Here is a 22,732-nt window from a genome sequence, read left to right on the forward strand (position 1 = left end):
TACACAGCTATGTTACTCAATATCACATATTTCTTGTTCAATAGTGTTACCAGGGGAGTGTGGGTCATATGTTTTGTCTAATTTTTGTCGTTTTTATTGCGTGTACTTTTCAACCAGTTCTTTTTATTTTGTGAAAAATGCCACAAGTTACTGTGAATTATTCTCTCCCTCATTTGACGTTCTGGATTATTAAATGGTGGCGTGATTGATCAGCCTGCCTGCAGTGGTCTGTGTGTAATTCTAGAAAACCACTTTACCGCCTGGCAGTTTAATATCATTCTGAATCTCCGGAGACCAATTTCATTTCATTTCATTTCATTTCATTTCATTCTTCTGACATGTGAACTAAATGACAATTAATCGCGTTTGAGGGAACGACTAACCAGGTTTCTATCGACTTGTCAGACGAAATTGCGAAACAGAACAAACAATACTTGCGCATCTTCCCCCAGTATTGCGTTTACACTGAAGTGACTGAGAATGAGGCTGTTGGACATAATGATCACACGCAGGGAAAGAAATGTTGTGACATGAATATAGAATAAAAAATCTTGACTTGTTTCCATTATAAACTGTGTGGCTACTTTTAGCTACTTTTATCAGCTCCTTCCTGGGGCTGAGCGTGACCGAGGAGCAGGCACGGGAGGTGGCCAAGAGGTCCTCCTTCCGAGAGATGAAGGAGCGTGTGGAGAGGGAGAAGCAGAGGGAGAGGCCCGACCCCACCAACACCGTGTGTGCCCTGACATCCGACAGGAAGCTCATCTTCAGGAAAGGTACGTTGTCATCATTCAGCGCCGTCACCTGCCATCATTCTGCATCATCACGTGTCATCATTCAGGGCCCTCACATAGATTTTTTTACATTTTATTATTTAATTATTATTATTTTAATTTTCATGAACTACCTCCCTTTACAACATTTCTCAACCAGGCACAGCATAATATTGAGAGATTTCCTTGCTTTAGAATACTCATAATTCAGCAATATCTCTTCATGTGAAATTTGTCTTTGCATAATTAATGATCTCTAAAAAAAATGAATAATAATAATAAATAATTAACTTCAGCTGGATTTTTAAAAGTGTTATTCATTTGTTTCCACTCAGGAGCCGTGGGGGACTGGAAGAACCACTTCACTGCGGAGCAGAACGCCACGTTTGAAGCACTACTGCAGGATAAAATCAACTCCAGCGAGCTGGCCAGCTGCGTGGAGTATGAATGCTAGCGCGTTGTGAAATGACAGCAGAAATATGCTATATAAACTAACGCCTCACATAGTGTGTCGGCTTAGATGTGAACACTTCAAGCTGTAAACACTGGGTTTTATCAATCAAGTGTATATTTAAGTGTGCATGTATACTTAACAGGTGTGTGCAAAGATATTTTGTTTCTTGAAATGATCTGCAGCGTAGTTTTTTTTCATCATTAGATGAAATATTGGCTCTGGAGCCGAGTGAAAATGGCACTAGTGTAGTTCGCATATTGAACACGAGGTGGCAACATTTGCACATAGATCACGTCTCTCTAAATCCGACAAACTACCGCCACAAGCCTTGCTTCCTTCAAACAGCGCCATCGCTGTTGCTATGTCCATATTCCATTTCTTATTCCATTACTGTACGCAATTTACGTGATTATTTATTTATTATTGTTTTTCCTTTGTTTTGCGTTCGAGTCTTTCATTTCAATAGCAATATTCAATTGTGTTTTTATCAGTACTGTATTGTGCATGCGAGTGTTTTAGTTATAGGGTAGTCGGCTACAATGTGCCTGCACCATACGATGACTGAATAAAAATGATCTTATATTTTCATTGGTCTTATCAGTTGGGTTGTTGAAGGTGGCTACACACTGGGAACACTGTTATCTCTGATCTTTTTATAACACATTGGATTTTTTTGGACCAAAACTTACAGTTTTTGCTCTGGCGTGCAAGACAAAACTGAACCGATCCCCGGTGTGGCCACAATAAGATCCGCACAGTCGCTGGGCCTTTGAGCAAGGCCCTTAACCCTGCATTGCTCCAGGGAGGGATTGTCTCCTGATTAGTCTAATCAGCTGTATGTCGCTTTGGATAAGAGCGCCAGCCAAATGACATGTAATGTAATGCAATGTAATGTATAGTAATGAAACAAGCAGTGGTGTAAAATCCAGGTTCAGAAAGTAAAAGTCCTCCCCGGTATTTTGTTCCAGTTGCCCGGTTTGGCAAATTGGTGGAGCTGATGAGTGCAGATCAGCTGGCTGAGGTCATGGGTGGAAGAAACACATGGACCGGACTTTTACTTTCTGAACCTGGACTTTCAACTTCTGGAAATAAGTGCTTCTGGAGTGCAAGGGCAGCATACAAACACAAAATGGAGGCTTAATTACAGAAATGTGTCATCAATGGTTATGGATATGATTTATTATATTTCTTGAATTTTAAATGTTAACTTAGTGGCGACCTCAAAATTAAATCTAAATTCACTTTAGCTTATTTAGCAATGAACAGTGAAGCTAAATGAATGTAACGAATTAGCTAAGTAAAATGTGAATGTCCAACTAAGTTAACGTTTAAGATTCAGGATATTATTCATCGAAACTTATTGAGCCCAGCAGCAAGCGGCTGGTGCCAAATCAAGTCTGCAGCAAACGCTGATGACACCTTTCCGTAATGAAGCCACCCTTTTGCGATTGTATGCCGCACAACAGAGGCACTTGTTTTTGTATCTGTATTTGTCTGGCAGTTCAGAGGTATTCATTCTATAGTCCCTATTTCGCTTAAGTTGCGTTTTCTTTTTGTTTTGCCTTTCCACCTCAGCATGACATGTTTTTTTGTTTTTGTGTTATTATTTTTGTTTTTGTGTTTTGCACTTTCAAAATTAAACATATTACCCTTGCCAGAAGAACCATCTAATCACATTAGTCACCCAAATGAATTAAGTCTCCCATAAAATGCCAAAAAAGATGGGCCAACTCTGCAGATTCATCCAAGGGCTTCACAAATTGAAATAAATAATAATAATAATTATAGTAATAATAATAATTATTATTATTATTATGATTATTATTATTATTATTATTATCAAATGTGTCATAACATGTCTTATGTTGACCATAGCATGTGTCCTGATATGGTAGAATATACATATGTTTTTTTTAAAAACATGCATTTTACATTTCACAATTGAAGTTTCCTCGGGGAAATGATAAAGCCCTAGTTCTGTCCACGATGCCTGCAAACAGGCCTTAGTGCTGCCCTCCTTCCACCCTAATGCCCCTTTATGGGCATTCTGCCCTATGGCAGCCGATGGCTTCCCAACTACTCAGTTACTCAATAAACTGTACGAAAGTACACAGCTATGTTACTCAATATCACATATTTCTTGTTCAATGGTGTTACCTGCGGAGTGTGGGTCATATGTTTTGTCTAATTTTTGTCGTTTTTATTGCGTGTACTTTTCAACCAGTTCTTTTTATTTTATGAAAAATGCCACAAGTTACTGTGAATTATTCTCTCCCTCATTTGACGTTCTGGATTATTAAATGGTGGTGTGATTGATCAGCCTGCCTGCAGTGGTCTGTGTGTAATTCTAGAAAACCACTTTACCGCCTGGCAGTTTAATATCATTCTGAATCTCTGGCGACCAATTTCATTTAATTTCATTTCATTTCATTTCATTTCATTCTTCTGACATGTGAACTAAATGACAATTAATCGCGTTTGAGGGAACGACTAACCAGGTTTCTATCGACTTGTCAGACGAAATTGCGAAACAGAACAAACAATACTTGCGCATCTTCCCCCAGTATTGCGTTTACACTGAAGTGACTGAGAATGAGGCTGTTGGACATAATGATCACACGCTGGGAAAGAAATGTTGTGACATGAATATAGAATAAAAAATCTTGACTTGTTTCCATTATAAACTGTGTGGCTACTTTTAGCTGCAGAAAAACTCTGAAAGGCTGCTCTCCTTAAAAATTTTATATAAACGTGTGTAAACAACCCAAGCTTGTTGAGAAAGAAATGTTCCGACGTGACGTAAGGTTTTCTTCCGGTTTTTCAGGCTTCGGTGACTTCTCATTTAAGCGCATCACTTTTCATTTACGCACAATGTAATCATAATCATAATAATTACATGACATTATATTATTGGCATTTGGCAGACGCTCTTATCCAGAGCGACGTACAGTTGATTAGACTAAGCAGGAGACAATCCTCCCCTGGAGCAATGCAGGGTTAAGGGCCCAACGGCTGTGCGGATCTTATTGTGGCTACACCGGGGATTGAACCACCGACCTTGCGTGTCCCAGATATGTACCTTAACCACTACACTTCACTAATATGGAATATGTTTTTTTCCAGATTCAGTTGACCTCTTCTGGGCATCCATGGTAATATAATAGTTGTGTATTCATCACATATTTAAATTTTACAAAATAACCAAGATTTTTAGACCGGCCATTTCGCTGCAGCCAGTAGGTGCTGGTGTCGGACAGGCATATCAGAGGGCTTCGATACGTGCGGGGTGGGGGGGTCCTCACACGTTTGGGGGGGGGGGGGGGGGGGGTTGTTATTATAATCATTGGGGAGCTTGTTTCTGTTTCTTGTTTCTGTATGTGAAAAGATGAATGGGAACTTTCCCATAATTCAGCTGGCCGAGTTACAACATTCCTTCCGGGCCACCGCAGAGTATTTGCGTCACCAAAGTTCCTCTTTCCCTCGGCCCGGAGAGGTATAAAAGGAGGTGCGAAAACCTCTGGAGACTATACCTCTTCCCTCACTTCAGAAGACTGACAGTCACTGGTGACCAGGAGATAAAAAAATAGACAGGAGCCTGTGACCACAGACAGACGGACAGACAGACAAACCGACAAGAAGCTTGTTCGCCAGTCACCTGAGAGACGCACACCGAAGAAAAACCTCCATTTTAAAGATGCCTGAGAACAGCGAGCTCATTCACTCCTACAAAGGTGTCCCCTTCCCCACCAGAGTGTCCATCAACCAGCTCAATTCCCTGGATGCCTTCGAGGCCAGAGAGGACGACCTGCTGCTAGTCTCCTACCCCAAATCAGGTAAATACCCTCCTTACCGACGCACTCCAACTGCATTACATTGCATTTCACAGCATTTGTTGTTGCAATAGATTCTTCCCTGTTTGCCGTGCTTGAGCAAAATGTCCAGTGTTGGTGCAACTCTAGCAGAGTAACTTCGAGAAGAGTTGATTTAACATTGAATAGTTCATAGCATTTGACATTTCACATTTGTTGTTTCAGTAGATCCCTCACTGTATCTTGTAAAAAAAAAAAAGAGAAAAAAAATGCTTTCGTAAAATGTCCAGTGCAACTTCTAACAGAGTAACTTCGAGATGAGTTGATTTAGCACTGCACATTGTACCGCCTGACTTCGATCCTCTCGTGGTCTGCGAGAAGGGGCGGCCATTTTGTAAAGAAAGCCCCCCTGCGCTTGCTCCTCTAGGCACTCACTGGCTGGTGGAGATCCTGAAGAACTTGTACCACTGCACCTCCGGTCAGGTGACCATCGCCCCTCCCCTGGAGTTCCAGGACCCCTCCAAAATCTGCGAGCTGCGGAACCTTCCGGGCCCCCGGGTCATCCCCACGCACCTGCCCCAGAACATGGTGCCCCGGCAGGTCCGGAGCAAGGACTGCAAGGTGAGCCTCGCCGTAGTGCGGTCACGCGGAGGAGCAATGAGAGTCAGTGCACACGGGTGGAGTCAGTGCAGGGAGGCGGGGGAGATCTAGCCAATCTAGGTCGTCGGTGGTTGTCGTTGAAAAAGTTTTTAAAAAAACTAAACCACTCCGATGGACTGAAATACACCCACAGGATGTGGTCGGATAGCATTAACCTGCTGCTTTTAGCATGCACCTGAATCGACTTCTTTGCAAGATCGCTAAGGGTGTGAGTGCATTGCCATACAGTGCCAGCGCAAAGCAGTGGTGTTGAGATTAATGAAAGGCAAAATGTTCATTACATTTCTGGCAAAAATAAAAGCTTTCTTTAAAAATACATTTCCAAGCCTTTATGGGCGAGAACAGAGGTTGGCAAACGGGGGCCATGTCTGCTTCAGGTTTTCATGCCAACTGCTGGCTTTAATGATTTAATTAGCCCTAACATTTACGCCACCTCAAATTTTAGCTACATTTCATGATATTGTTCTCATGTCCCACTGTGATCTAATCTATGAGACAACCAGTGTTGGTGTGTACAGCCAATTATAGCTCATTTAGCCAGGGTAATTGGTGGAAACAAAGACCTGCAGACACTGGAATTTCTCACCCCTGGGCTAGAATGTCATGATATTTCACTCTGTCGTACCTGCTTTTAAAGAATGCATTCTGTTACTGTCTGGTGTCCAGGTGATCTACGTGATCAGGAATCCTAAGGACACTGCCGTGTCCATGTTTCACTACTACCAGCAGAACCCCCACCTCCCCACCGTGCACAAGTGGAGCACCTTTCTGGACCTGTTCCTCAAAGGAGAAGGTGTGTACTGCTATGAGGAGACCCTCAAATACTCTAAATCAGACAGCAAACCACAAATACAGAAATTAATTCCATAATAGTATGAAAATTATGACAAATTTAAATTTATGCTTTGCAGACCTGTGTCAAAATCAAATACATAATTGTTTTGGATTCTCATACTTATTCTAAAACATAATTATGTGCTTGATTGATCTTGCCTGGTGCCTTGGTGCCCTTTCCATAGGTTCCAGTACACCAGACTCAGTAAAGTTTAGGAAAATATCTGAATCCAAAACAATGATGTATTTGACTTAGGCCTGATGCTATGCTGTGTACAATATGCATGAAGTCAAGATGGTGGTTTTAAGCAGGCTCTTTCTTGCAGTGGTGTACGGCTCCTGGATTGATCATCTCCTCAGCTGGGAGAGGGCAGAAACCAATGAGAATACACTCTTTGTGTACTACGAGTCACTGAAAAAGGTACGCTTGTTCATGTACTTGGCTCAACATGAAGCACTGAATATTAAGCATTGAGGGTACCACTGAAGTGATACATTATTCATGAATAAACTTATCTGTGCTCAAATTCAGTGTTGGCTCCAGTGGAAGGTCAACCGCAGTGTATAGTGTTCAAGAACTCAGATATAAGAATAAGAACTGAAAGCTAAAAAAATCTTTGCTCTCTCAGGATCTGCCCAAGTACGTGCAAGAGATCAGCTCCTTCCTGGGGCTGAGCGTGACCGAGGAGCAGGCACGGGAGGTGGCCAAGAGGTCCTCCTTCCGGGAGATGAAGGAGCGTGTGGAGAGGGAGAAGCAGAGGGAGAGGCCCGACCCCACCAATACCGTGTGTGCCCTGACATCCGACAGGAAGCTCATCTTCAGGAAAGGTACGGTGTCATCATTCAGCGCCGTCACGTGCCATCATTCTGCATCATCACGTGTCATCATTCAGGGCCCTCACGTAGATTTTTTTACATTTTATTATTTAATTATTATTATTTAAATTTTCATGAACTACCTCCCTTTACAGCATTTCTCAACCAGGCACAGCATAATATTGAGAGATTTCCTTGCTTTAGCATGCTCATAATTCAGCAATATCTCTTCATGTGAAATTTGTCTTTGCATAATTAATTATCTCTAAAAAAAAATAATAATAATAATAAATAATTAACTTCAGCTGGATTTTTAAAAGTGTTATTCATTTGTTTCCACTCAGGAGCCGTGGGGGACTGGAAGAACCACTTCACTGCGGAGCAGAACGCCACGTTTGAAGCACTACTGCAGGATAAAATCAACTCCAGCGAGCTGGCCAGCTGTGTGGAGTATGAATGCTAGCGCGTCGTGAAATGACAGCAGAAATATGCTATATAAACTAACACCTCACATATAGTGTGTCGGCTTAGATGTGAACACTTCAAGCTGTAAACACTGGGTTTTATCAATCAGTGTACATTTAAATGTGCATGTATACTTAACAGGTGTGTGCGCAAAGATATTTTGTTTCCTGAAATGATCTGCAGCATAGTTTTTTTTTCATCATTAAATGAAATATTGGCTCTGGAGCCGAGTAAAAATGGCACTAGTGTTGTTCGCATATTGAACACGAGGTGGCAGCATTTGCACATAGATCACGTCTCTCTAAATCCGACAAACTACCGCCACAAGTCTTGCTTCCTTCAAACAGCGCCACCGCTGTTGCTATGTACATATTCCATTTCTTATTCCATTACTGTACGCAATTTACGTGATTATTTATTTATTATTGTTTTTCCTTTGTTTTGCATTCGAGTCTTTCATTTCAATAGCAATATTCAATTGTGTTTTTATCAGTACTGTATTGTGCATGCGAGTGATTTAGTTATGGGGTAGTCGGCTACAATGTGCCTGCACCATAGGATGACTGAATAAAAATGATCTTATATTTTCATTGGTCTTATCAGTTGGGTTGTTGAAGGTGGCTCCACACTGGGAACACTGTTATCTCTGATCTTTTTATAACACATTGGATTTTTTTCGACCAAAACTTACAGTTTTTAAGATTGCACTACCGGATTTCATTATCCTTAACTACCCTCTTGGTGTTAATGTACTCAAATCTCTCCATCTTAAAAAATAATGCCAGCATCGGTGGCATTAAACTGCAAAAACACAATAACAAACAAAAGAAACACAAAAAAAAACTTGCACCTCTGAAGTGCAAAATGTAAACAGAAAAAAAGAAAATACAATTGAAAATGTACAGCTCTGAAGGGAAAAGCACAAACACTGGAACTATTGGCTCTGGCGTGCAAGACAAAACTGAACCGATCCCCGGTGTAGCCACAATAAGATCCGCACAGTCGCTGGGCCTTTGAGCAAGGCCCTTATCCCTGCATTGCTCCAGGGAGGGATTGTCTCCTGATTAATCTAATCAGCTGGAAGTCGCTTTGGATAAGAGCGCCAGCCAAATGACATGTAATGTAATGTAATGTAATGTAATGTAATGTATAGTAATGAAACAAGCAGTGGTGTAAAATCCAGGTTCAGAAAGTAAAAGTGCTCCCCGGTGTTTTGTTCCAGTCGCCCGGTTTGGCAAATTGGTGGAGCTGATGAGTGCAGATCAGCTGGCTGAGGTCATGGGTGGAAGAAACACATGGACCGGACTTTTACTTTCTGAACCTGGACTTTCAACTTCTGGAAATAAGTGCTTCTGGAGTGCAAGGGCAGCATACAAACACAAAATGGAGGCTTAATTACAGAAATGTGTCATCAATGGTTATGGATATGATTTATTATATTTCTTGAATCTTAAATGTTAACTTAGTGGGGACCTCAAAATTAAATCTAAATTCACTTTAGCTTATTTAGCAATGAACAGTGAAGCTAAATGAATGTAACGAATTAGCTAAGTAAAATGTGAATGTCCAACTAAGTTAACGTTTAAGATTCAGGAAATATTATTCATCAAAACTTATTGAGCCCAGCAGCAAGCGGCTGGTGCCAAATCAAGTCTGCAGCAAACGCTGATGACACCTTTCCGTAATGAAGCCACCCTTTTGCGATTGTATGCCGCACAACAGAGGCACTTGTTTTTGTATCTGTATTTGTCTGGCAGTTCAGAGGTATTCATTCTATAGTCCCTATTTCGCTTATGTTGCGTTTTCTTTTTGTTTTGCCTTTCCACCTCAGCATGACATGCTTTTTTGTTTTTGTGTTATTATTTTTGTTTTTGTGTTTTGCACTTTCAAAATTAAACATATTACCCTTGCCAGAAGAACCATCTATCTAATCACATTAGTCACCCAAATGAATTAAGTCTCCCATAAAATGCCAAAAAAGATGGGCCAACTCTGCAGATTCATCCAAGGGCTTCTTGTCTTCACAAACTGAAATAAATAATAATAATAATTATAATAATAATAATAATTATTATTATTATTATTATTATGATTATGATTATTATTATTATTATTATTATTATTATTATTATTATTATTATTATCAAATGTGTCATAACATGTCTTATGTTGACCATAGCATGTGTCCTGATATGGTAAAATATACATATGTTTTTTTTTTTAAACATGCATTTTACATTTCACAATTGAAGTTTCCTCTGGGAAATGATAAAGCCCTAGTTCTGTCCACAATGCCTCCACACAGGCTTTAGTGCTGCCCTCCTTCCACCCTAATGCCCCTTTATGGGCATTCTGCCCTATGGCAGCCGATGGCTTCCTAACCACTCAGTTACTCAATAAACTGTACGAAAGTACACAGCTATGTTACTCAATATCACATATTTCTTGTTCAATAGTGTTACCAAGGGAGTGTGGGTCATATGTTTTGTCAAATTTTTGTCCTTTTTTTTTTTTTTTGCGTGTACTTTTCAACCAGTTATTTTTATTTTCTGAAAAATGCCACAAGTTACTGTGAATTATTCTCTCCCTCATTTGACGTTCTGGATTATTAAATGGTGGCGTGATTGATCAGCCTGCCTGCAGTGGTCTGTGTGTAATTCTAGAAAACCACTTTACCGCCTGGCAGTTTAAAATCATTCTGAATCTCCGGCGACCAATTTCATTTCATTTCATTTCATTTCATTTCATTTCATTTCATTCTTCTGACATGTGAACTAAATGACAATTAATCGCGTTTGAGGCAACGACTAACCAGGTTTCTATCGACTTGTCAGACGAAATTGCGAAACAGAACAAACAATACTTGCGCATCTTCCCCCAGTATTGCGTTTACACTGAAGTGACTGAGAATGAGGCTGTTGGACATAATGATCACACGCTGGGAAAGAAATGTTGTGACATGAATATAGAATAAAAAATCTTGACTTGTTTCCATTATAAACTGTGTGGCTACTTTTAGCTGCAGAAAAACTCTGAAAGGCTGCTCTCCTTAAAAATTTTATATAAACGTGTGGGCATGTAAACAACCCAAGCTTGTTGAGAAAGAAATGTTCCGACGTGACGTAAGGTTTCCTTCCGGTTTTTCAGGCTTCGGTGACTTTTCATTTAAGCGCATCACTTTTCATTTACGCACATTGTAATCATAATCATAATAATTACATGACATTATATTATTGGCATTTGGCAGACGCTCTTATCCAGAGCGACGTACAGTTGATTAGGCTAAGTGGGAGACAATCCTCCCCTGGAGTAATGCAGGGTTAAGGGCCCAACGGCTGTGCGGATCTTTTTGTGGTTACACCGGGGATTGAACCACCGACCTTGCGTGTCCCAGATATGTACCTTAACCACTACACTTCACTAATATGGAATATGTTTTTTTCCAGATTCAGTTGACCTCTTCTGGGCATCCATGGTAATATAATAGTTGTGTATTCATCACGTATTTCAATTTTACAAAATAACCAAGATTTTACACCGGCCATTTCGCTGCAGCCAGTAGGTGCTGGTGTCGGACAGACACATCAGAAGGCTTCGATACGTGCGGGATGGGGGGGTCCTCACACGTTATTATAATCATTGGGGAGCTTGTGATAGTTTCTGTATGTGAAAAGATGAATGGGAACTTTCCCATAATTCAGCTGGCCGAGTTACAACATTCCTTCCGGGCCACCACTGAGTATTTGCGTCACCAAAGTTCCTCTTTCCCTCGCCCCGGAGAGGTATAAAAGGAGGTGCGAAAACCTCTGGAGATTATACCTCTTCCCTCACTTCAGAAGACTGACAGTCACTGGTGACCAGGAGATAAAAAAACAGACAGGAGCCTGTGACCACAGACAGACGGACAGACAGACAAACCGACAAGAAGCTTGTTCGCCAGTCACCTGAGAGACGCACACCGAAGAAAAACATTTTAAAGATGCCTGAGAACAGCGAGCTCATTCACTCCTACAAAGGTGTCCCCTTCCCCACCAGAGTGTCCATCAACCAGCGCAATTCCCTGGATGCCTTCGAGGCCAGAGAGGACGACCTGCTGCTGGTCTCCTACCCCAAATCAGGTAAATACCCTCCTTACCGACGCACTCTAACCGCATTACATTGCATTTCACAGCATTTGTTGTTGCAATAGATTCTTCCCTGTTTGCCGTGCTTGAGCAAAATGTCCAGTGTTGGTGCAACTCTAGCAGAGTAACTTCGAGAAGAGTTGATTTAACATTGAATAGTTCATAGCATTTGACATTTCACATTTGTTGTTTCAGTAGATCCCTCACTGTATCTTGTAAAAAAAAAAAAGAGAAAAAAAATGCTTTCGTAAAATGTCCAGTGCAACTTCTAACAGAGTAACTTCGAGATGAGTTGATTTAGCACTGCACATTGTACCGCCTGACTTCGATCCTCTCGAGGCGGCCATTTTGTAAAGAAAGCCCCCCTGCGCTTGCTCCTCTAGGCACTCACTGGCTGGTGGAGATCCTGAAGAACTTGTACCACTGCACCTCCGGTCAGGTGACCATCACCCCTCCCCTGGAGTTCCAGGACCCCTCCAAAATCTGCGAGCTGCGGAACCTTCCGGGCCCCAGGGTCATCCCCACGCACCTGCCCCAGAACATGGTGCCCCGGCAGGTCCGGAGCAAGGACTGCAAGGTGAGCCTCGCCGTAGTGCGGTCACGCGGAGGAGCAATGAGAGTCAGTGCACACGGGTGGAGTCAGTGCAGGGAGGCGGGGGAGATCTAGCCAATCTAGGTCATCGGTGGTTGTCGTTGAAAAAGTTTTTTAAAAAACTAAACCACTCAGATGGACTGAAATACACCCACAGGATGTGGTCCGATAGCATTAACCTGCTGCTTTTAGCATGCACCTGAATAGACTTCTTTGCAAGATCGCTAAGGGTGTGAGTGCATTGCCATACAGTGCCTGCGCAAAACATTGGTGTTGAGATTAATGAAAGGCAAAATGTTCATTACATTTCTGGCAAAAATAAAAGCTTTCTTTAAAAATACATTTCCAAGCCTTTATGGGCGAGAACAGAGGTTGGCAAACGGGGGTCATGTCTGCTTCAGGTTTTCATGCCAACTGCTGGCTTTAATGATTTAATTAGCCCTAACATTTACGCCACCTCAAATTTTAGCGACATTTCATGATATTGTTCTCATGTCCCACTGTGATCTAATCTATGAGACAACCAGTGTTGGTGTGTACAGCCAATTATAGCTCATTTAGCCAGGGTAATTGGTGGAAACAAAGACCTGCAGACACTGGAATTGCCCACCCCTGGGCTAGAATGTCATGATATTTCACTCTGTCGTACCTGCTTTTAAAGAATGCTTTCTGTTACTGTCTGGTGTCCAGGTGATCTACGTGATCAGGAATCCTAAGGACACTGCCGTGTCCATGTTTCACTACTACCAGCAGAACCCCCACCTCCCCACCGTGCACAAGTGGAGCACCTTTCTGGACCTGTTCCTCAAAGGAGAAGGTGTGTACTGCTATGAGGAGACCCTCAAATACTCTAAATCGGACAGCAAACCACAAATACAGAAATTTATTCCATAATAGTATGAAAATTATGACAAATTTAAATTTATGCTTTGCAGACCTGTGTCAAAATCAAATACATAATTGTTTTGGATTCTCATACTTATTCTAAAACATAATTATGTGCTTGATTGATCTTGCCTGGTGCCGTGGTGCCCTTTTCATAGGTTCCAGTACACCAGACTCAGTAAAGTTTAGGAAAATATCTGAATCCAAAACAATGATGTATTTGACTTAGGCCTGATGCTATGCTGTGTACAATATGCATGAAGTCAAGATGGTGGTTTTAAGCAGGCTCTTTCTTGCAGTGGTGTACGGCTCCTGGATTGATCATCTCCTCAGCTGGGAGAGGGCAGAAACCAATGAGAATACACTCTTTGTGTACTACGAGTCACTGAAAAAGGTACGCTTGTTCATGTACTTGGCTCAACATGAAGCACTGAATATTAAGCATTGAGGTTACCACTGAAGTGATAAATTATTCATGAAGAAACTTATCTGTGCTCAAATTCAGTGTGCTCCAGTGGAAGGTCAACCGCAGTGTATAGTGTTCAAGAACTCAGATATAAGAATAAGAACTGAAAGCTAAAAAAATCTTTGCTCTCTCAGGATCTGCCCAAGTACGTGCAAGAGATCAGCTCCTTCCTGGGGCTGAGCGTGACCGAGGAGCAGGCGCGGGAGGTGGCCAAGAGGTCCTCCTTCCGGGAGATGAAGGAGCGTGTGGAGAGGGAGAAGCAGAGGGAGAGGCCCGACCCCACCAACACCGTGTGTGCCCTGACATCCGACAGGAAGCTCATCTTCAGGAAAGGTACGGTGTCATCATTCAGCGCCGTCACGTGCCATCATTCTGCATCATCACGTGTCATCATTCAGGGCCCTCACGTAGATTTTTTTACATTTTATTATTTAATTATTATTATTTTAATTTTCATGAACTACCTCCCTTTACAACATTTCTCAACCAGGCACAGCATAATATTGAGAGATTTCCTTGCTTTAGCATGCTCATAATTCAGCAATATCTCTTCATGTGAAATTTGTCTTTGCATAATTAATTATCTCTAAAAAAAAATAATAATAATAATAAATAATTAACTTCAGCTGGATTTTTAAAAGTGTTATTCATTTGTTTCCACTCAGGAGCCGTGGGGGACTGGAAGAACCACTTCACTGCGGAGCAGAACGCCACGTTTGAAGCACTACTGCAGGATAAAATCAACTCCAGCGAGCTGGCCAGCTGTGTGGAGTATGAATGCTAGCGCGTCGTGAAATGACAGCAAAAATATGCTATATAAACTAACACCTCACATATAGTGTGTCGGCTTAGATGTGAACACTTCAAGCTGTAAACACTGGGTTTCATCATCCATCCATCCATCCATTATCTGAACCCGCTTATCTTGATCAGGGTCGCAGGGGGGCTGGAGCCTATCCCAGCATACATTGGGCGAAAGGCAGGAATACTCCCTGGACAGGTCGCCAGTCTATCGCAGGGCACACACACCATTCACTCACACAGTCATACCTACGGGCAATTTAGACTCTCCAATCAGCCTAACGTGCATGTCTTTGGACTGTGGGAGGAAACCGGAGTACCCGGAGGAAACCCACGCAGACACGGGGAGAACATGCAAACTCCTCACAGAGAGGCCCTGGCCGACGGGGATTCGAACCCAGGACCTCCTTGCTGTGAGGCGGCAGTGCTACCCACTGCACCATCCGTGCCGCCTGGGTTTCATCAATCAGTGTATATTTAAGTGTGCATGTATACTTAACAGGTGTGTGCGCAAAGATATTTTGTTTCCTGAAATGATCTGCAGCGTTGTTTTTTTTTCATCATTAGATGAAATATTGGCTCTGGAGCCGAGTGAAAATGGCACTAGTGTAGTTCGCATATTGAACACGAGGTGGCAACATTTGCACATAGAGCACGTCTCTCTAAATCCGACAAACTACCGCCACAAGCCTTGCTTCCTTCAAACAGCGCCATCGCTGTTGCTATGTCCATATTCCATTTCTTATTCCATTACTGTACGCAATTTACGTGATTATTTATTTATTATTGTTTTTCCTTTGTTTTGCGTTCGAGTCTTTCATTTCAATAGCAATATTCAATTGTGTTTTTATCAGTACTGTATTGTGCATGCGAGTGATTTAGTTATGGGGTAGTCGGCTACAATGTGCCTGCACCATACGATGACTGAATAAAAATGATCTTATATTTTCATTGGTCTTATCAGTTGGGTTGTTGAAGGTGGCTCCACACTGGGAACACTGTTATCTCTGATCTTTTTATAACACATTGGATTTTTTTCGACCAAAACTTACAGTTTTTAAGATTGCACTACCGGATTTCATTATCCTTAACTACCCTCTTGGTGTTAATTTACTCAAATCTCTCCATCTTAAAAAATAATGCCAGCATCGGTGGCATTAAACTGCAAAAACACAATAAAACTGAACCGATCCCCGGTGTAGCCACAATAAGATCCGCAGAGTCGCTGGGCCTTTGAGCAAGGCCCTTAACCCTGGATTGCTCCAGGGAGGGATTGTCTCCTGATTAGTCTAATCAGCTGGAAGTCGCTTTGGATAAGAGCGCCAGCCAAATGACATGTAATGAAATGTAATGTAATGTATAGTAATGAAACAAGCAGTGGTGTAAAATCCAGGTTCAGAAAGTAAAAGTGCTCCCCGGTGTTTTGTTCCAGTCGCCCGGTTTGGCAAATTGGTGGAGCTGATGAGTGCAGATCAGCTGGCTGAGGTCATGGGTGGAAGAAACACATGGACCGGACTTTTACTTTCTGAACCTGGACTTTCAACTTCTGGAAATAAGTGCTTCTGGAGTGCAAGGGCAGCATACAAACACAAAATGGAGGCTTAATTACAGAAATGTGTCATCAATGGTTAGATATGATTTCTTGAATTTTAAATGTTAACTTAGTGGGGACCTCAAAATTAAATCTAAATTCACTTTAGCTTATTTAGCAATGAACAGTGACGCTAAATGAATGTAACGAATTAGCTAAGTAAAATGTGAATGTCCAACTAAGTTAACGTTTAAGATTCAGGAAATATTACTCATCGAAACTTATTGAGCCCAGCAGCAAGCGGCTGGTGCCAAATCAAGTCTGCAGCAAACGCTGATGACACCTTTCCGTAATGAAGCCACCCTTTTGCGATTGTATGCCGCACAACAGAGGCACTTGTTTTTGTATCTGTATTTGTCTGGCAGTTCAGAGGTATTCATTCTATAGTCCCTATTTCGCTTATGTTGCGTTTTCTTTTTGTTTTGCCTTTCCACCTCAGCATGACATGTTTTTTGTTTTTGTGTTATTATTTTTGTTTTTGTGTTTTGCACTTTCAAAATTAAACATATTACCCTTGCCAGAAGAACCATCTAATCACATTAGTCACCCAAATGAATTAAGTCTCCCATAAAATGCCAAAAAAGATGGGCCAACTCTGCAGATTCATCCAAGGGCTTCTTGTCTTCACAAACTGAAATAAATAATAATAATAATTATTATAATAATAATAATAATAATAATTATTATTATTATTATTATTATGATTATTATTATTATTATCAAATGTGTCATAACATGTCTTATGTTGACCATAGCATGTGCCCTGATATGGTAAAATATACATACGTTTTTTTTTTTTAAACATGCATTTTACATTTCACAATTGAAGTTTCCTCGGGGAAATGATAAAGCCCTAGTTCTGTCCACGATGCCTGCACACAGGCCTTAGTGCTGCCCTCCTTCCACCCTAATGCCCCTTTATGGGCATTCTGCCCTATGGCAGCCGATGGCTTCCCAACCACTCAGTTACTCAATAAACTGTATGAAAGTACACAGCTATGTTACTCAATATCACATATTTCTTGTTCAATAGTGTTACCAGCGGAGTGTGGGTCATATGTTTTGTCTAATTTTTGTCGTTTTTATTGCGTGTACTTTTCAAGCAGTTCTTTTTATTTTATGAAAAATGCCACAAGTTACTGTGAATTATTCTCTCCCTCATTTGACGTTCTGGATTATTAAATGGTGGCGTGAGTGGTCTGTGTGTAATTCTAGAAAACCACTTTACCGCCTGGCAGTTTAATATCATTCTGAATCTCCGGCGACCAATTTCATTTCATTTCATTTCATTTCATTCTTCTGACATGTGAACTAAATGACGCGTAAATAATCGCGTTTGAGGGAACGACTAACCAGGTTTCTATCGACTTGTCAGACGAAATTGCGAAACAGAACAAACAATACTTGCGCATCTTCCCCCAGTATTGCGTTTACACTGAAGTGACTGAGAATGAGGCTGTTGGACATAATGATCACACGCAGGGAAAGAAATGTTGTGACATGAATATAGAATAAAAAATCTTGACTTGTTTCCATTAGAAACTGTGTGGCTACTTTTAGCTACTTTTATCAGCTCCTTCCTGGGGCTGAGCGTGACCGAGGAGCAGGCACGGGAGGTGGCCAAGAGGTCCTCCTTCCGGGAGATGAAGGAGCGTGTGGAGAGGGAGAAGCAGAGGGAGAGGCCCGACCCCACCAACACCGTGTGTGCCCTGACATCCGACAGGAAGCTCATCTTCAGGAAAGGTACGGTGTCATCATTCAGCGCCGTCACCTGCCATCATCATTGCTTTAGAATACTCATAATTCAGCAATTTCTCTTCATGTGAAATTTGTCTTTGCATAATTAATGATCTCTAAAAAAATTAATAATAATAATAAATAATTAACTTCAGCTGGATTTTTAAAAGTGTTATTCATTTGTTTCCACTCAGGAGCCGTGGGGGACTGGAAGAACCACTTCACTGCGGAGCAGAACGCCACGTTTGAAGCACTACTGCAGGATAAAATCAACTCCAGCGAGCTGGCCAGCTGCGTGGAGTATGAATGCTAGCGCGTCGTGAAATGACAGCAGAAATATGCTATATAAACTAACGCCTCACATAGTGTGTCGGCTTAGATGTGAACACTTCAAGCTGTAAACACTGGGTTTTATCAATCAAGTGTATATTTAAGTGTGCATGTATACTTAACAGGTGTGTGCAAAGATATTTTGTTTCCTGAAATGATCTGCAGCGTAGTTTTTTTTCATCATTAGATGAAATATTGGCTCTGGAGCCGAGTGAAAATGGCACTAGTGTAGTTCGCATATTGAACACGAGGTGGCAGCATTTGCACATAGATCACGTCTCTCTAAATCCGACAAACTACCGCCACAAGTCTTGCTTCCTTCAAACAGCGCCACCGCTGTTGCTATGTCCATATTCCATTTCTTATTCCATTACTGTACGCAATTTACGTGATTATTTATTTATTATTGTTTTTCCTTTGTTTTGCGTTCGAGTCTTTCATTTCAATAGCAATATTCAATTGTGTTTTTATCAGTACTGTATTGTGCATGCGAGTGTTTTAGTTATAGGGTAGTCGGCTACAATGTGCCTGCACCATACGATGACTGAATAAAAATGATCTTATATTTTCATTGGTCTTATCAGTTGGGTTGTTGAAGGTGGCTCCACACTGGGAACACTGTTATCTCTGATCTTTTTATAACACATTGGATTTTTTTGGACCAAAACTTACAGTTTTTGCTCTGGCGTGCAAGACAAAACTGAACCGATCCCCGGTGTAGCCACAATAAGATCCGCACAGTCGCTGGGCCTTTGAGCAAGGCCCTTAACCCTGCATTGCTCCAGGGAGGGATTGTCTCCTGATTAGTCTAATCAGCTGTAAGTCGCTTTTGATAAGAGCGCCAGCCAAATGACATGTAATGTAATGTAATGTAATGTAATGTATAGTAATGAAACAAGCAGTGGTGTAAAATCCAGGTTCAGAAAGTAAAAGTCCTCCCCGGTATTTTTTTCCAGTCGCCCGGTTTGGCAAATTGGTGGAGCTGATGAGTGCAGATCAGCTGGCTGAGGTCATGGGTGGAAGAAACACATGGACCGGACTTTTACTTTCTGAACCTGGACTTTCAACTTCTGGAAATAAGTGCTTCTGGAGTGCAAGGGCAGCATACAAACACAAAATGGAGGCTTAATTACAGAAATGTGTCATCAATGGTTAGATATGATTTATTATATTTCTTGAATTTTAAATGTTAACTTAGTGGGGACCTCAAAATTAAATCTAAATTCACTTTAGCTTATTTAGCAATGAACAGTGAAGCTAAATGAATGTAACGAATTAGCTAAGTAAAATGTGAATGTCCAACTAAGTTAACGTTTAAGATCCAGGAAATATTATTCATCAAAACTTATTGAGCCCAGCAGCAAGCGGCTGGTGCCAAATCAAGTCTGCAGCAAACGCTGATGACACCTTTCCGTAATGAAGCCACCCTTTTGCGATTGTATGCCGCACAACAGAGGCACTTCTTTTTGTATCTGTATTTGTCTGGCAGTTCAGAGGTATTCATTCTATGGTCCCTATTTCGCTTATGTTGCGTTTTCTTTTTGTTTTGCCTTTCCACCTCAGCATGACATGTTTTTTGTTTTTGTGTTATTATTTTTGTTTTTGTGTTTTGCACTTTCAAAATTAAACATATTACCCTTGCCAGAAGAACCATCTAATCACATTAGTCACCCAAATGAATTAAGTCTCCCATAAAATGCCAAAAAAGATGGGCCAACTCTGCAGATTCATCCAAGGGCTTCTTGTCTTCACAAATTGAAATAAATAATAATAATGTCTGCTTTTAACTTCTCCTCGTTAGCACTCAAATGGATTGAGTCATACCTAACTGGTAGAAGCCAACATGTTTCTGTGAACAACCACCGTTCATCAGCTCTTAACCTATGCACCGGTGTACCTCAAGGATCAATACTTGGCCCGCTTCTGTTTAGCCTATATATTAATGATCTGCCATCTGTCTGCCCTGATGTTGAAACACAATTATATGCAGATGACACTGTAATATATGTGCATGCCAAGACCAAACATCTGGCTGCTGCCAAACTCATCACAGCTATGGATCAGATCACAAATTGGCTGAACCGTTCATGCCTTCAACTTAACGTAAATAATACTGTAGGAATGTTTTTCACTAAAAGACAATGTAACACCGTGTCCAATATATCAATCTCAGGTAAAAATATTAGCATTGTGCCACAATTTAAATATCTGGGTATCATTATTGACTCCAATCTGTCATTGAAAGCACACATTAAGAAAGTATGCCAAAGAGTCAAGTTTAGCCTAACTAATTTTAAATACATCAGAAATGTAATGCCTTTTAATGCTGCCAAATTATACATGAACGCCATGATTATGTCACATCTGACATACTGTTTGACAAGTTGGGGACAAACTAACAGCTCATCACTCAAACCACTAGCAATTCTCTACAAGCAAACCCTTAAAGTCCTGGACCAGAAGCCTAACAGCTCTCATCATTGTATCATCCTAAATAACCGTAAACTTCTGAGCTGGGAAGATGTGATCAAATACAAAAACATCTGCCTGGTCTACAAAGTCTTGCATAACACTGCTCCTCCTCCTCTTAACTCATTCATAATCCAATGTAACAATACCAGTCAGATCACCAGAAGCACCACACGAGGCGACTTCTTAGTCCCATTTAGGAAAAGTACATTTGGTCAATTATCATTCTCTGTTATAGCAATACAAAACTGGAACTCAATACCTACCTACATAAAAAATATACATACATACTCCACCTTTACAACACACCTTAAAACATGGCTTTGCGATAACTACCACTGCATACATTAATCTCTGTCAGATGTGACGTGTGTTATGTACACCTCCATCTTTGCTACCCACCTGCATATGCCTGTGTGTGTTTCAATGTCTGGATGCTACTGTGCCTGTATGCTGCTGTGTCTGTATGCTACTATGTCTGTACGCTATTATGTCTGTATGTTGCTGTGTCTGTATGTCTGCTATGACTATTTGCTCTTCCCTTGTCCCCTTGTACTGTTTTATCTCATGTACTGCATTGATGTTGCTGCCATTTGTGCTTGCATGTCTTGTCTCCCCGCATGTTTGTGCTTGCTCCAATTCTGCTTGACATGTTTGTATGTCTTGCTCAATTTGTTTGTGCTTGCTGCAACTGTAATTTTATTATTTTTTTAACTAATGTATTTTAGGGAGCCTACTGTCAACTGGCCGGGGACTACAGCTGGAAATTAGTCATGTAGGCTAAAGCTGCTCCATTTCCTGTTTACAGTTAATTAATGGGGACTGTCCACGACATTATAAACAAATAAATTCAAATTCAAATTCAATAATTATAATAATAATAATTATTATTATTATTATTGTGATTATTATTATTATTATTATTATTATTATTATCAAATGTGTCATAACATGTCTTATGTTGACCATAGCATGTGTCCTGATATGGTAAAATATACATATGTTTTTAAAAAAAACATGCATTTTACATTTCACAATTGAAGTTTCCTCGGGGAAATTATAAAGCCCTAGTTCTGTCCACGATGCCTGCACACAGGCCTTAGTGCTGCCCTCCTTCCACCCTAATGCCCCTTTATGGGCATTCTGCCCTATGGCAGCCGATGGCTTCCCAACCACTCAGTTACTCAATAAACTGTACGAAAGTACACAGCTATGTTACTCAATATCACATATTTCTTGTTCAATAGTGTTACCAGCGGAGTGTGGGTCATATGTTTTGTCAAATTTTTGTCGTTTTTATTGCGTGTACTTTTCAACCAGTTCTTTTTATTTAGTGAAAAATGCCACAAGTTACTGTGAATTATTCTCTCCCTCATTTGACGTTCTGGATTATTAAATGGTGGCTTGATTGATCAGCCTGCCTGCAGTGGTCTGTGTGTAATTCTAGAAAACCACTTTACCGCCTGGCAGTTTAATATCATTCTGAATCTCCGGCGACCAATTTCATTTCATTTCATTTCATTTCATTTCATTTCATTTCATTCTTCTGACATGTGAACTAAATGACAATTAATCGCGTTTGAGGGAACGACTAACCAGGTTTCTATCGACTTGTCAGACGAAATTGCGAAACAGAACAAACAATACTTGCGCATCTTCCCCCAGTATTGCGTTTACACTGAAGTGACTGAGAATGAGGCTGTTGGACATAATGATCACACGCTGGGAAAGAAATGTTGTGACATGAATATAGAATAAAAAATCTTGACTTGTTTCCATTATAAACTGTGTGGCTACTTTTAGCTGCAGAAAAACTCTGAAAGGCTGCTCTCCTTAAAAATTTTATATAAACGTGTGTAAACAACCCAAGCTTGTTGAGAAAGAATTGTTCCGACGTGACGTAAGGTTTCCTTCCGGTTTTTCAGACTT

At 40.9% G+C, this 22,732-nt stretch overlaps 2 protein-coding genes and 1 long non-coding RNA gene across 3 annotated transcripts; all 3 read left to right on the plus strand.

Moving 5' to 3' along the window:
* Positions 1–4,766: 4,766 nt before the first annotated feature.
* On the plus strand, positions 4,767–8,398 carry LOC133119299 (sulfotransferase 6B1-like). Its single transcript, XM_061229833.1, has 6 exons — positions 4,767–5,057; positions 5,461–5,654; positions 6,360–6,486; positions 6,854–6,948; positions 7,157–7,355; positions 7,688–8,398. Exons 1-6 carry the CDS (start codon positions 4,919–4,921, stop codon positions 7,804–7,806), a joined length of 873 nt encoding a protein of 290 aa, XP_061085817.1. The 5' UTR covers positions 4,767–4,918; the 3' UTR covers positions 7,807–8,398.
* A 3,286-nt stretch (positions 8,399–11,684) lies between these two features.
* Positions 11,685–15,627, plus strand: LOC133119348 (sulfotransferase 6B1-like). Its single transcript, XM_061229884.1, has 6 exons — positions 11,685–11,926; positions 12,316–12,509; positions 13,215–13,341; positions 13,709–13,803; positions 14,010–14,208; positions 14,541–15,627. Exons 1-6 carry the CDS (start codon positions 11,788–11,790, stop codon positions 14,657–14,659), a joined length of 873 nt encoding a protein of 290 aa, XP_061085868.1. The 5' UTR covers positions 11,685–11,787; the 3' UTR covers positions 14,660–15,627.
* A 2,218-nt stretch (positions 15,628–17,845) lies between these two features.
* Positions 17,846–18,905, plus strand: LOC133118770 (uncharacterized). The gene is made up of 2 exons (XR_009706431.1): positions 17,846–18,010; positions 18,199–18,905. It is a non-coding gene; the product is annotated as an uncharacterized LOC133118770 (long non-coding RNA).
* The last annotated feature ends 3,827 nt before the right edge of the window (positions 18,906–22,732 follow it).

Source organism: Conger conger, chromosome 19, assembly GCF_963514075.1.
Source record: "Conger conger chromosome 19, fConCon1.1, whole genome shotgun sequence".
Classification (NCBI taxonomy): Eukaryota; Metazoa; Chordata; class Actinopteri; order Anguilliformes; family Congridae; genus Conger; species Conger conger.

Bases quoted from the DNA above. Each gene is read 5' to 3' on its own strand.
- LOC133119299 (XM_061229833.1), top strand. From the start codon at position 4,919: ATGCCTGAGAACAGCGAGCTCATTCACTCCTACAAAGGTGTCCCCTTC. The intron at 5,058-5,460 runs GTAAATACCCTC...TTGCTCCTCTAG, and splicing joins AGTCTCCTACCCCAAATCAG to GCACTCACTGGCTGGTGGAG. The intron at 5,655-6,359 runs GTGAGCCTCGCC...TCTGGTGTCCAG, and splicing joins TCCGGAGCAAGGACTGCAAG to GTGATCTACGTGATCAGGAA.
- LOC133119348 (XM_061229884.1), top strand. From the start codon at position 11,788: ATGCCTGAGAACAGCGAGCTCATTCACTCCTACAAAGGTGTCCCCTTC. The intron at 11,927-12,315 runs GTAAATACCCTC...TTGCTCCTCTAG, and splicing joins GGTCTCCTACCCCAAATCAG to GCACTCACTGGCTGGTGGAG. The intron at 13,804-14,009 runs GTACGCTTGTTC...TTGCTCTCTCAG, and splicing joins ACTACGAGTCACTGAAAAAG to GATCTGCCCAAGTACGTGCA.